This window comes from Onychostruthus taczanowskii, unplaced genomic scaffold (assembly GCF_017590055.1).
Source record: "Onychostruthus taczanowskii isolate IOZ18803 unplaced genomic scaffold, ASM1759005v1 scaffold13, whole genome shotgun sequence".
Classification (NCBI taxonomy): domain Eukaryota; kingdom Metazoa; phylum Chordata; class Aves; order Passeriformes; family Passeridae; genus Onychostruthus; species Onychostruthus taczanowskii.
Genome location: NW_024498462.1, coordinates 10,399,265 through 10,411,881, shown reverse-complemented (window position 1 = coordinate 10,411,881; position 12,617 = coordinate 10,399,265). Strand labels below are relative to the sequence as shown.

At 56.3% G+C, this 12,617-nt stretch overlaps 1 protein-coding gene across 1 annotated transcript in view; it reads left to right on the top strand.

The window, feature by feature from the left end:
* The first annotated feature begins 365 nt into the window (after positions 1 to 365).
* The window catches only part of EFNB1 (ephrin B1), a 48,436-nt gene continuing 36,184 nt past the window's right edge, over positions 366 to 12,617 (top strand). Inside the window, exon 1 of the mRNA XM_041396384.1 lies at positions 366 to 583. Within this exon, the coding sequence (XP_041252318.1) occupies positions 468 to 583 (116 nt within the window). The 5' untranslated portion in view covers positions 366 to 467. The remainder of the gene's footprint in view (positions 584 to 12,617) is intronic.

Below are 12,617 nucleotides of genomic sequence, written 5' to 3'. Positions count from 1 at the left end.
GCTGTAGGATCGCGGCTGAATAGAGGGCGAGGCCAAGCGCGGCGCGCAGCGGGGGGGCTGACGGGCTCGACGGCGTGTGGACGGGCCGGTGTTTCGCCCATACCGGCGCTCTGCCAGCTCGTCCCCGGTGCTGTCGCCTCTTCGCCCTCCCCCCGGTAACCCGCTGGCAACGGCCGGCAACGGGTGGGGGGGGGCATAAAAAAAGCAAAAATCCACCGCGCTCCCCTTAAGAACCCACAATGGGCGTGCCCTCCCGCAAGGCCCCCCCCGCTCCGCTCAGCCATTGGCCGCTCGTCCGGGCTGTCCGCGCCGCTGCCTGCGCGGAGGGGTAGAGCGGCTGCCGCGGCGGGCGGCGCCTCAGTCGGTGCGGGGCGGGCGGAGGCGGCGGGTGGGGAGCGGAGCGGGAGGAGGCGGCGGCGGAGCGTGATGGGCGCCTGACGCCCGGCCCGTCCCGCCGCCGAGGGACGATGGCGCAGCCCCGCGGCGGGCGGTGGCTGCTGGGTGTCCTGCTGGCCCTGTGCCGCCTCGCCGCGCCGCTCGCCAAGAGCCTGGAGCCGGTGTCGTGGAGCTCCGCGAACCCCAAGTACGTGCGGCGAGAGAAGGGGGGGGGTCGGGAGGGACGCGCCTCGCACCCCCCGCGGGGAAAAAGGCACCGAAACCGCGTTCTAAATGCGGATTTAATGGAAACAGCGAGGTTTTTAAGGTAAAATCGCGCCTGGAGGCTGCGGGCGGCGGACGGAGCGACCCCCGGCTGAGGACGGACCCGCGGCGCCGCGCTGCTTTTCGTACCAAAAAAAAAACCTTCTTCCCTTTTTTCCCCCCCGATTTTAACTATGCTTCCACTTCTCGCAGCTTTTCCTCTCTTGAAATCCGTTTTTATTTTTGAAAACCACGTTTTGTTTCTTGATTTTTAATTTTTTTATTTTACGCCTTTTTTTTTTTTTTTTCTTTTCCTGGATCGCTGCTTGCCTCCAGCGTTTGGATTTATTACCTTTTTTAATTATTATTATTATTATTTTTATTTTTTCCCTGGGTTTTGTCATCCGAAATCAGCCGCGGAGGAAGGCGAGGGGATTCGTTCCGCCCCCACCTCGGGCTGGGTCCGAACAAAGCGGGCGGTGGGGCTGCTCCGCCTGTAGAGCCACCTAAATTCTATCAATTTATACATTTTTATATAAATCTGTGGATGTGGACGGGGCTGCCGTGCAGGAACAATATGAAGGGCGAGGAGGAGGAGGAGTGGGGGGTGTTTGGTCGCCCCTACGCCGGGGCTGGTGGTCAGGATGGGTCGGTGGCCCTTGCTCAGCTTTATCTTGTAGATCATAGAATGTTTATTTACCTTACTCCTTTCTCCCTTCAAAAAATTCCTGCTTTTAGCCTGCTGCTTTTTTTTTTTTTTTTTCCTCCCCGCCACACTTCTCAAGGTAAAAAATAACTCAAAAATAATCCAAAGAGTTTTTGAGGGTTGGAAAGAACCGAAACAATTTGGACAACATTCCTGCCTGGACATGTATTCCAACCAAATGTTTATTTCCTTGGTTTCTTGGTGGGGAAAAAGGAACTTTGCAGGCACACTTTGCGTGTCCCCAGCTCTGGAAGCGCCGGGACGGCGGCTCCGTCACTTCGTTCTCCTCGGTGTGTTTTCCCTTTCCTTTCTTTGGGAGTTGTGGCAGTTGGCTGGGAGCAGAGAGAGCGTTTTCCCTCAGGAATTGCCCCGCTGGATTCGTGAGCTTGGTGAGGGGCAAGCAAATTGTTTCCAGAAAATAGAGATTTTATTTGCGAAAAGGCAGCTGGAGGTGGAGGCGGCTCTGGCTTGGTGGTGGAGGATGCCATGTCACCCTTCTTCCCTTCCTTTTCCTGGGTTTTCCTTAAGCTCCTGAGGACTGGGAGGCTGGGAGGAGGCCGTGGCCATTGGCTGGCACAGGGGTGACACTCCAGGACTTCCCTCTGAGCCCTGGAGAGGTGGCCTTGGAGATGTCCCTCCCTGGTGGGGTGCCCACGGAGAGCTTGAGGGGTTCTTTGGTTTTCCCGAACTGGGAGCTTGGTGGTTTTCTGCTCCCAGTTTTTGGGGCTCAGCAGTTTCTGCCTTTGGTTCATGCCTAGTTCAGAACTCGGAGGTTGTCCAGATTTGGTTTTCCCCCAGTTCAGATCTCGGTGGTTGCCCACTCTCAGTTCCCCCTGAATTCAGGGACTGAGGTTGTCCACCCTTGGTTTCCCCCTGGTCAGAGATCCGAGTTTGCCTGCTTCCAGTTTTCTTCCAGTTTGGAGCTCATTGGTTGCCCACTCTCTGTTCTCCCCAAATTCAGAACTTAGTGTTTGTCTGCCCTTGCTTCTCCCCCAGTTTGGAGCTCGGTGCTTTTCCACCCCCAGTTTGGAGCTCGGTGGTTGCCCACTCTCCATTCTCCGGGAATTTGGAGTTCGGCGGTTGTCTGCTCTCGGTTGTCCATGGATTTAGAGCTCAGAGGTTGTCTGCCCTGACCCAGCTTTCTGGGAATGTGCATTCCCGTGTGGGGCTGCTCCTGGGGGTGCTTCCCATCCTTGTATCCCCACAGGGACAGGAGAGAGTGAGAAGCACCCGAAACGTCGGCGTTTCCACCCAGAAATGGCTCTGCTGGGACATGCACGGGCAAAACCCATGGAAGTGTTTTGCCTCAGTGGGGACTTTCAGGGCTCGGCTGTGATCCCACTCAGATCCTTGCAGTCTGTGCCCCAGCAGAGCAACCCCGGATCCTCGTGTCCGGGATCCGTCTTTGGGATCCGTCGTTTTCTTTCCCGGCTCCGAGCTTTGCCGGCTGCGTGGCATCGGGCAGAGCCTCCTCACGGCCGCTCCCAGCAAACCCAGTTGAGGAAACCAGTCAGGGGATTGGTGTGCTGGGCAAAGTCCGGCTCCAGCTGGAGGAAAACTCATGCTCTTGGTTGGATTGGGGTTATCTTCCAGATAGATCCATAAAAACCCCTCGCCACCGTACTTGGGCTTCCAAGCCCCTTCCTGGGGCAGTGCCGGGGCTGTGCCAGCCCCCATCCCATTCTGCTGAGCTTTAACTCTTGTTTTTAGAGTAAAGAGAGCTAAAGCCTTTAAAAATAACACAGCTAAGTGGAATTTTCCAACGAATCCGAGGAGCAAGCGTGGCGCTCCGGGCCCAGCCAGCCTCAGCACGGTTGCTGTAAATAAGGAAAATATTTTCCTGCCCTTTCTGAGCAGCTGGGAGCTGTGGTCTCCAGCTCCACGAGCAAGTCTGGGGCTCCTGGTGTTATCAGAGGGATGCTGATAACACATCCGATAGATGGAATGATTTCCTAATCGGGTTAAGTCAGGCTTAAGCTGTGAGCTGGGTTGGGAAGCCCAGGTCGGCTCCTGGGTGTGTGTCCCAAAGCCAGCGGTGAAATCATTGCCCCCTTCCCACTCTGAGGATGCTGGGTCTTGAAAGGGAAAAAAATAGGCCTAGGAACGGTTTTGTTGGAAAAAGTGATAATTGTCTCAAACCTGTGCTTGGGATGAGCTCACCCTGTGAGTGAGCTTTCCTTGGGATGCCTGCAGAGCCTTGGGAAGGGGGCTTGGAGAGGCAATGTGGCTTTAATTTATCCCATCGTGTCCAAGGGGGGCTTTGGGGAAAGTGCTTCTGGGATTTACTCGTCCCCTTTGCTGCACAGCCGGGGGCAGTGGGAGCGTGCTCTCCTTGGACAGCCGGGAATTGCCAGAGGAATTCTGGCTAAATCCTTTCTCAACTCCCTCGGCTGTAATTTGGGAGAAATATTGACCCTGGTGGGCTCCTGTACCGACCGTTAAAGGGAAACATTCCTAATAAAATATGGTTTGGAAAATTCATTTCAGGCTGGAATTCGCCTCCCCAGAAAGTATTTTAATAAGGAGGTGGGGGAAATGGGACACATCATCCACCCGGCTCCGGAGAACGCCTCCTTTCGCCTCTGCTTTCCCTCTTCCCCTTCCAGAAAGTTTTGCTTAGTTCCAAACCTGTTAAAAACCAAATAAATGCATTTATTTAAGGGAAAAAAAAAAAAAGGTGAGGGAAAGAAGGGGGAAAAAAAACCCAGACAAAAGTCTAATCCTTTGTGGTATTTTTATTCTGCCTTTAATGACATGATGGTGTCCCATGGAATTCTGTCAGCGCTGGGGTTGAAGCCTGGCAGATCTTTGCCTCTTTTAATGCCGTTTTACGAGGGACAAAGTGCTTGTGGGAAGGCTGTTTCCGAGGGGAAAGGCTGGCCTGGAGCTCTGGAGCAGGGGGCTCGCACTTGTCGGAGCAGATGGAATGGAATTCCGGGAGCCGTGGGCGCAGGAGGCGCTTCGCGATGTCAGGATTTAGGCAATAGGGAAAACTCGCTGCTTATTTTTAATTAAAAATTTTAATTTCTGACTTGTGGACACTCCCCCTTCCTGAGGCTGAGAGGTGGAGAATGGACTTAAATTAAAGAGATGGGAAGTTTAGGTTGGATATTGGGAAGAAATTCTTGGCTGGGAGGGTGGGGAGGACCTGGCACAGGTTGCCCAGAGAAGCTGTGGCTGCCCCATCCCTGAATGTGTCCAAGGACAGGTTGAACAGGGTTTGGAGCAACCTGGGCTAGTGGAAGGTGTCGCTGCCCATGGCAGGGTGTGGGGCTGGATGGGCTTTAAGGTCCCCTCCCAGCCTAAACCGTTCCAGGATTTATGATTCTGTGCTCCCATCAAGAATCCCGTGCCCCCCCCATGTGCACTTTGGCCTTTCCATCCCGCATTTCACCCGAGGCATTCTCCCTCTGCCTGTGCCAGGGGGAAAGGAGCACCCAGGGCTCCTTGCAGGTCGTTTGGGAATGACTTCATTAACTTAAATTAAAAAAAAAGGGAAGGCAGGGCTGCGGCTCTTGCAGTAGCAGGGTAAATACCGCTGGATTCCATAAAATGGATTTAACTGCTTCCTTTAAAAGAAAAAAAGAGCTGTGATGGGGTGGCTGATTGATTGTAAAAGGAGCCGGAGCTTTCTCCGGAGCGAAACAGCTGCTGCAGCTCCTTGGATCCGCCTGGCAGTGGGGCTGGACGGGGCTTCCATGGGGCTTCCATGCCAGTTCTGACCGGGAAGGGCTGGCAGGAGTCTGGCAGGGGCTGCTTTCCTCCGCTGCACCTGAGCTCCTGTGTTGCTTTGGAGTCTGAGCTGTTCCCTTGAATCCTTATCGCAAAGAGGCTGTTTGTGGCAGGGCGGGACATGCCTGTGCCCTTAGTGGTGTGGGCTGGGGGTCCCTCTGAGCATCTTCACGAGGTATTTAGGGGTTCCCCCCCAAACAGCTTCACTGGGGGCTCAGGGGTCCCCCCAAGCCCTGTCCATGTTTTTAGGGATCATGGGTGTCGCAAACAGCCGGAACGCACGAGTAGTCCCTTGCATGACGTCCTTCAGGAGCTTTTTGGATTGTCCCCTATAAACCAGAGGCTTAGCAGTGGGGATGATCCCTTGTTTCCCTGTAGGATTTGTATGTCCCAGCTTCCCCCCAGCTTTCCCATAGCTTTGTGCTCGCTGACCCTGTGGCAAGGCACCCTGTCCTTGGCACAGCAGTGGCCGTGCTGCTGAGAAGTCTGTCTGCCCAAGGAGCGCTGGACTCCAGTGGGAAAACATCTTGGAGCGATCAGTAGCACATGCTACTTGGAGTCTGGCAGCTGGAATAGGGTGGGGAGAAACAAAGCTGATTCCGTTCTGTCTCTAATTAATGATTGCTGGGATCAGGGAGCAGGAGCAGGACTCACTCGGCGCTATCACGGCGTCGCATCTGGGCAGGAATGCACGGCCAGGCTGTGGGGCTTTTGTTGTGCAGGACTGACAGAGAGCCCAGCTCCTTGCTGCTGTTTCCCAATGCTTTTCCCCTTCCCATCCCTTGCTCTCGGTCGGGTGGTGCGGCAGAGAATCCTGCTCTGGAGAGCAGGAGGGGTGGTGGTGCTGGTCCTCCTGCTTGTGGAGAGGGTTGGTGCAGTCCTGGTGTCCTTCGGGAGGGGTTTTCTTGTCCCTTGTGGGTTGGATCACCAGCTCGTGGCTGTGCTGGAGCTTTGGGGTCCCATCTGTGGCTGAACCCTGCTGATCTGCTCAGGGCTGTGCTGGATCCTCTGGATTTCATCTCCAGTTGGAGCATCAGATCATGGCTGTGCTGGAGCCTTGGGATCCTGTGTGTGGTTGGAGCAGTGGTGCTGGGCTCATGGAGTCTCAGGATCCCATCCCTGGTTGGAGCCCCAGTGCTCTGCTCCCCGCTGAGCCTTGGAGTCCTGGCACTCCTGGCTCCTCCAGCCTGTCCAGGCTTGGTCCCAGAGGAGTTGGACAAGCCAGGGCTAAACGTTCTGCTTGGTGAGGCTGGATTTGTGCACAGTGGGATTTTCCTGGCCCCTGCCCTTCCGTGGAGCAGGTTCTGCTGGAGCTGGAGCGAGGCTGCGGGCAATCCCCGGAGCGCGGCTCGGGGGCCCTGGAGGATGAGGGGACAGGTTTGGGGGGTTCCTCGTGGTGTTGCAGTGAGCAGTGGCTTCTCTGTGAGCTCTCCCTGCCGGAGCCCCTGGGCGGGATCCGAGCCGGCTCAGGTGCCGGCGTGGCAGTGCTGCCCCGGCCGAGCTGAGCTGAGCAGCTGCACTTCAAAAATGCCAGCTATTTATAACCCTGCTCGCCTGCTCGGGAATAACCTTTTCCTACCCGCAGCCGGCCCTTCCCAGGTGGGCTGCTTGCCCTTTCTGAGGCCATGGGACAGGGCTTTTCCAGGGGGGCTTTGTGAGGGCAGAGCCAGGGGTTTGGTTGGTGTCCAGCCGTGGGCTCCCATGTGTGAGGGCAGAGCCAGGGGTTTGGTTGCCCATCCCGGCTGAGCTGTGGGCTCCCCTTGCTGTTTTTCAAAGGCTCTATCCCTCTGTGGTGCTGTGCCTGCACAGAGATCCACGTGTGTCCTGTCTGCTGGGGCTGGGCTATGGTGAGAAGCCTGGAGTCACCTGGTTTAACATGGATTGGCCCTTGCTGGTGCCAGCATGGAGGTGCCAGGCTGGGGTACTTGGGAGACACTGCACAAGCTGTCCCAGCTCCTTCTGTCCCAGCACCTTAAGGCTGGAGTTTGGGAAGTTCAAAGCCCTGGAGTGGGTGCCCTCCCTAGTTGGGGGTCCTGGCTGGTTTTGATGGCAGCCAGGGTTGCGTCACTGCTAGTGATGGGACAGGAACATCCCCACTTCCCATCAATCCCTTTCCTTGCCCCTGGCATCCTACCAGGATGAGCCCAGCCCTGTGTACCAGCTGCCCTGCCTGGCTTTTGCCATCCCACCTCTTCCAAGTAGACACTTTGGGAAAAGCAAAGTGCCTTTTCATGGCTTATGAGCTATAAACCCCCTTACACCATTCCCATTGATCCCAGACTGTGTCCGTGTTTTCCTTCTCGTTAGGCTGGGCAGCGTCTGCGGTTACTCGCGCAGGGCTGAGGCTCGGCGCCGTCTCCTCTTTGCCACCGATTTTTCCCGTTTAATGGATTTCTGAAACGTGGGAGCACGGCCTGGCGTGCGGGTTGGCAGGCAGGGCTGGCAGCCTCGGGATGCGGAGGGATGCAGGGATGCGCCGGTGCTGGGCTCCGCGCTCTTTGTCTGGGCTTGCTGTAGTATCGCAGCCAAACGCGAGAGGGAGGGACGCAGCCCCCTACTCCCGCTGGGATTTCGGGGGGCGAATCCTCAGTGGGGTTTGGAAGGGGAATGGGCACAAAGGCACCCCCATTAAGGCGGGGTGGCCGGTGTTCCTGTGCGGGGGGTCGGGCGGCTCCCAGTACCGGCGGGGATGCCGTGGTGCCCTGCCTGCGGCCGGCCGGGAGCATATGGAAAGGATCTGGGTGTAATATCCCGGGCTGCTCCGCGGCTTTGCTGAAGAGGCCACTTCAGCAGGGGACGCGGCGTGGTTAGTCCTCCCAGCTGACACATCCCAGGCCTTCCTCCGACTTGAAAGAGCTTGAGTTCGCCTTTGAATCTGAGGATTTATAGCCCTTTTAGGCCTCTCCAATAAAAGCACTGCTCCCTCCTCAGACAGAGCCCACCGTCTCCCTCCTCCGGGCTCATTATCCCGGGGATTTGTGTTGCTTGCTCTCGCTCTGTTGTTCGCTACTGCCGCTTTCTTCAGATGTGTGGCCGAGAACTTCAGAGCAGAAAAGCCGAGCTGGAGTGGCCGCGGGGCCCGGCCTCGCTCCGGGTTAGAGCAAGTATGGATCCACATCCAGTGGTGTTCCCAGAGAGAACCCTTATCTGCTGATGATCCCCTGCAGTTATGGAGCAGCAGTTCCTCTTTGTTCCATGTGTTCTTCAAGGATTGTGAGCAAACCAGGATGAGCTCCCATTTCATGGAGAGCTTCAAGCGAGTGTCTGTTCCATGTGTCCATCCCATCTTCGTCATCCTGGCACATGTAGATATTGGAGCACCCTCACCCCACAGATTCCTGCTTTCTAGAGGCCCCTCGAGCCTCAAACTGTTTAAAGGGAGGCTTAGGAAAGAGGCCAGAGAAACGGCATAATAATTATTGTATTACAAATTGTTTCCTTTAATGGGCCCTGTCGGATCGCTCAGTCTGCTAAACACATTGTGCCCTCCCCCAGCCCCTTCCCACTGCTCCAGCCTCCCCTCGAAACGCTGGCCTGCCAGAAAATTCCTCCTTGTGAGGAGCTGGGGTGGTGGGATGAGGGATGGGGCTGCGTGTGCATCCACCTGCTCCCTCGGTTCCCCATTGTGAGGGGAGATGGGGTGGCTCCCTTTCTGAATGGAGATCCTCTCCCTGCAGGTCCCTGCCTATTCCCCAGGGTTTTGTACTGCCCTCAGCGCTGCATATTCCACGGGCTTTTGTCAGCACCCTCAGCTGGTTCTCAGGGCTCGTGGACCTTGACTCAAAAACCTCTTGCTGTGCAAGGACTCCCTCCCTCCTGTTCTTTCCTGGCGTTCTGGTGTGTGCTGGCGGAGGCTCCCAGGCAGCTTTTTGGCAGCTCCCAGCCCCGAGGGCTGTGGGGTGTAAGCAGAGGAGCCACCAGCGGCTCTGTGAATTTTTTCGTTGCCCCCCAAAGAATGAACGTGTTGGAATTGGGCAGCAGGTTACGTTTCTTCAAGGCCAGGCAGCAAATATGTTTTAAATTTGGCAGCCGACAGCGGGGAACGGGTGGGAGAAATTTTCCAGGTATTGCATTACACTTTCCCCTGAAAGGGCTCTGCTTTGGGGCTGGGGATTAAAGGGAGGAGAGGAGGGGGTCCCCCTCCCTTTCACGTACTCGCAGCCCCGCTCTGAGGGTGCTGGGACTGGGATGCCCTCCTTGGGTGCTGCCTATCCTGGGTGATGCCCGCCCCGGGAGATGCCCATCCCGGCTGAGTCAGGCCCTGCTCAGGGCAGAGCTGTGCTGCGGGGGATGATCAGGATTAATTTTTGGGCTTCCTCCCTCTGGGTGCGATGGGAAATTTCCAGCGTGCTCTGGGCACCGCCCCGGCCTGCTGGGCTCTGCCTGGCCCCCCTCCCCTCCTCTGCTCTCTGTCCTCCTGTGATGTCTTTAATAAACGCTTTATGCAAGAGCAGACCTGGGATCCACTCCCAGCACGGACCTGGGGCTCGGCCAATTAGTCAATTATTTCAAAAGAAGAAATTAAAAAAGAAAAAAAAAAAGATGAAATGTTATTTTTGTAAGGGAAAGTCTGGCCCATGGCTCAGCCAGCAGCCCCTCTCCTGTGGGAAGAGCTGGGGTGGGGGAAGATGGGGAAGCTCTGCACATCCCCTCCCTCAGTGACCACAGCCTGCAGTTGCTGAATTCCCTGTGTCCCTCTCATGTTCCCCCATGTCACCAGGACAGGGATCTGCCCCTCACACCAAGCAAGGGAGGGGGTTTTGGCAGCTGCCTGTGCCCCCTGCTCTCGGCTGTCCCTCCCAGCCTGTCCCTTGTCCATGGTCAGGTGGGTGGTCCATGAGTGTCCATCCCTGCTGGAGCTGGCACTGGTGTATCCCATTGTTTCCAGCTTCCTTCGCAGCATGTGAGGAGGAGGAGGAGAAGGAGGAGGAGGAGGAGGAGGAGATGCTTCCCCAGGAGGTGGGAAAGGCTGTCCTGGTGCCATTGGGGATGCACAGCCCCCTTCCCTCTCCCTGGGCCAAGGAGGCCTGGCTGGATTGGGGTTTCAGGAAGGCGCTTGGAGGTGTGAAGGGCTGGAGGCAGCTGGAATTTCCCCTTCAGCTGTGTTTGGGTTTAAGATTTGTATTATTCTTCTTTCATGGAAATTTTGTGAGGCCGATATCTGGCTGTGCATCCCAGCCAGTTTGTGCCCCCTTTTTCCTGCAACCCCCTTTCCTTGTGCCACTCCTCCACTGCCCCCCCATTAGTTGTGCCTGGGCTCAACTAATTGCTGAAATAATTGAGGCAGCAACATCCTGGCAAAGCAGGAGGGGAGGGGAAAGGGGAGAGGAGGGTACCTTGTGCTTCCTGGACTCCCAGCCTTCTCCCACTGCTCTGTCTTTTGGAGCTTCATGCCTGCTGCTCATTTAATGGCAGTAGAACAGCTTTTACCTATTTTCCTTCTTTTTATTTCACTTCCCTGAGCTACAGGAAGACTTGCTGGGAGTAGGGGATGGAGGAAAGCCTGCTTGTATTGCCTTGGCTTGGCATTCCCTACCTGCAGTGAGTGGTTCTGAGATGCAGGGGTTGGTGGGGGATGTCCTACAGGAGTCCATTCCCAGGAGCAGCTCCTGATCCTGGTGAGGTTTAATGCTCGATTCTGCTTTTGATCTCTGCTCTGACTTGGTGAGTGCTGGGTGCTGTTCCCTAATTACCCCCTTCATGTGGGGCTGTGCTGGGTATTTGTGCTCACCCAGTCTCTCCAGAAGAAAAACCCACCCTGCGAGGGTGTGTGCGGGGCGGGGGAGCCACGTGCTTTCCCAGACCACGGAGGAATCCTCCGGGCTCTCCATGTAGCCCTGGGTGCTCCCACCCACGGCAGGCAGTTTCATGCTCCCTGCCTGCTTTCATAACATCCAAGAGAGGCACGAAAGTCTTCGTGAGCCACCTCCCTCTGCTGCATGTGGAGTTTGTGGGCTTGGGGAGGTGGGGGGGTGCCCCTGTTTGAGCTGCTGGCGATTTTCTGGATGTGCCAGCCAGCTGAAAAAGTCCTGGTGCCCATCGGCCAGCCTTTCTTGGCTGGATTTTCCTTTTGGGATGCAAGCTACGTTTTGTCCCTGAGCATGGTGTGGGATGAGGACAATGCCAGGGAGAATGCAGGGACTACCTAGCCTGGGGAGGGGGTGTTCAGGCTGGTGGGGAAGGGTTGTGGGATCCTCCTGGCTCCTGCTCGCCTAGGCAAGGCCTGTTCCTCCTTGTTTTTCCTCTTTGAGGATGGAGGCATGTGGGTTGAGGATGGAAACGCATGGTTTGAGGCTGGAGGCGTGTTCGCTTAGGATGGAGCACATGGTTTGAGGATGGAATTGCACGGGGTGCGTTGGAGGCATGGGGACCATCCCACAGAGCTCCCAGAAGTTCATCCATGCCTGTAAAACAGTTGGAGGTTTTTGGGGCGTCAAACTCAGAAGTATAGTGTTGAAAGTGCTGCAGCATCATACCAGGGCACAGGCAAAGGAGGCATATTGTTGTATTCTTATGTGAGCGGCCTTCTTCCTGAAGGTGCCTGGAGGTGCCTGTCCCTGCTGTGCCCAGTTCTTCTGTGACCTGGCAGGAGGAACCTTGCACACCCTGCTCTCCATCGGGAAAGTCTCCACTGCCTCATTCGGATGAGGGGTAAAATCCCTTTCCTGGTTTGTGACAGAGAGATTGCTGATACTGGGAATGGTTCCTTACAAAAGGAGTGGGTGACAGATACAAGAGTGCTAGGATAATTGCTTCCAGATGCTGCCTTCCCTTGTCTCCGGGGCTGTGTGTGTTCCAGCGTCCTGCCAGCTCCAGTGAGCGAAACCAGGGAGTCATCCCAAAAAACAGGGCTGGCTGGAGCAGTGTCAGACAGCTCGGAATGCAGCAACTCCTCGTGTCACCCGAGCTTCTGGTGGCCAGTGTGATCCTGTGTGGCTGTGGAAGCAGGTTGGCTTGCAGGGGCTCTCCCAGTTCTGCCAGCCCCTGAGCTGGGGCTTCAGGAGGAGTGCCGAGTGCTGAGGGACCGGGATGCGTGCTGGAATTGGCAGCGCTGGCTGCATTGTGCACGGCAGGCGGCTCTCCCAGATCCTGCCTCCTCTTGTGCCATAAACACGGCGTTTTTGGCATCTGGGCTTTCTTGCAGAGAGCCTGGTTGCTGCAGCAGCATTAATGATTATTTATTGGCTCTTAATGCCGAATAATGTCAACATCTGGCTGACGCAGCACACGCATCCCTCATTCCGTGAGGCATCTCCGAGTGCTCGGCGTTGGGTTGGCGTTGGATTGGCGTTGGGCTTGCGCGCTTTAGGAATTAGAAGGTAGCAAATGGTGGGGTTGTTTGGATACTCCCCTGAAGGGACAGATTCTTGAAGGGCTTCGCTGCTGACCTTCTCCTTAATTACTGCTCTGCGGCGCCGGCAAGACCAGCTCAAAGGGAGCAATGAAGCGTCGGCACCGTGCTCGGCCCAGGGCCCCGCGAGGGGAATGCTGCTCCCTCCCTTCTGCCTCTCTCCATGAGATTCCCTGTGCCTGGCAGCTC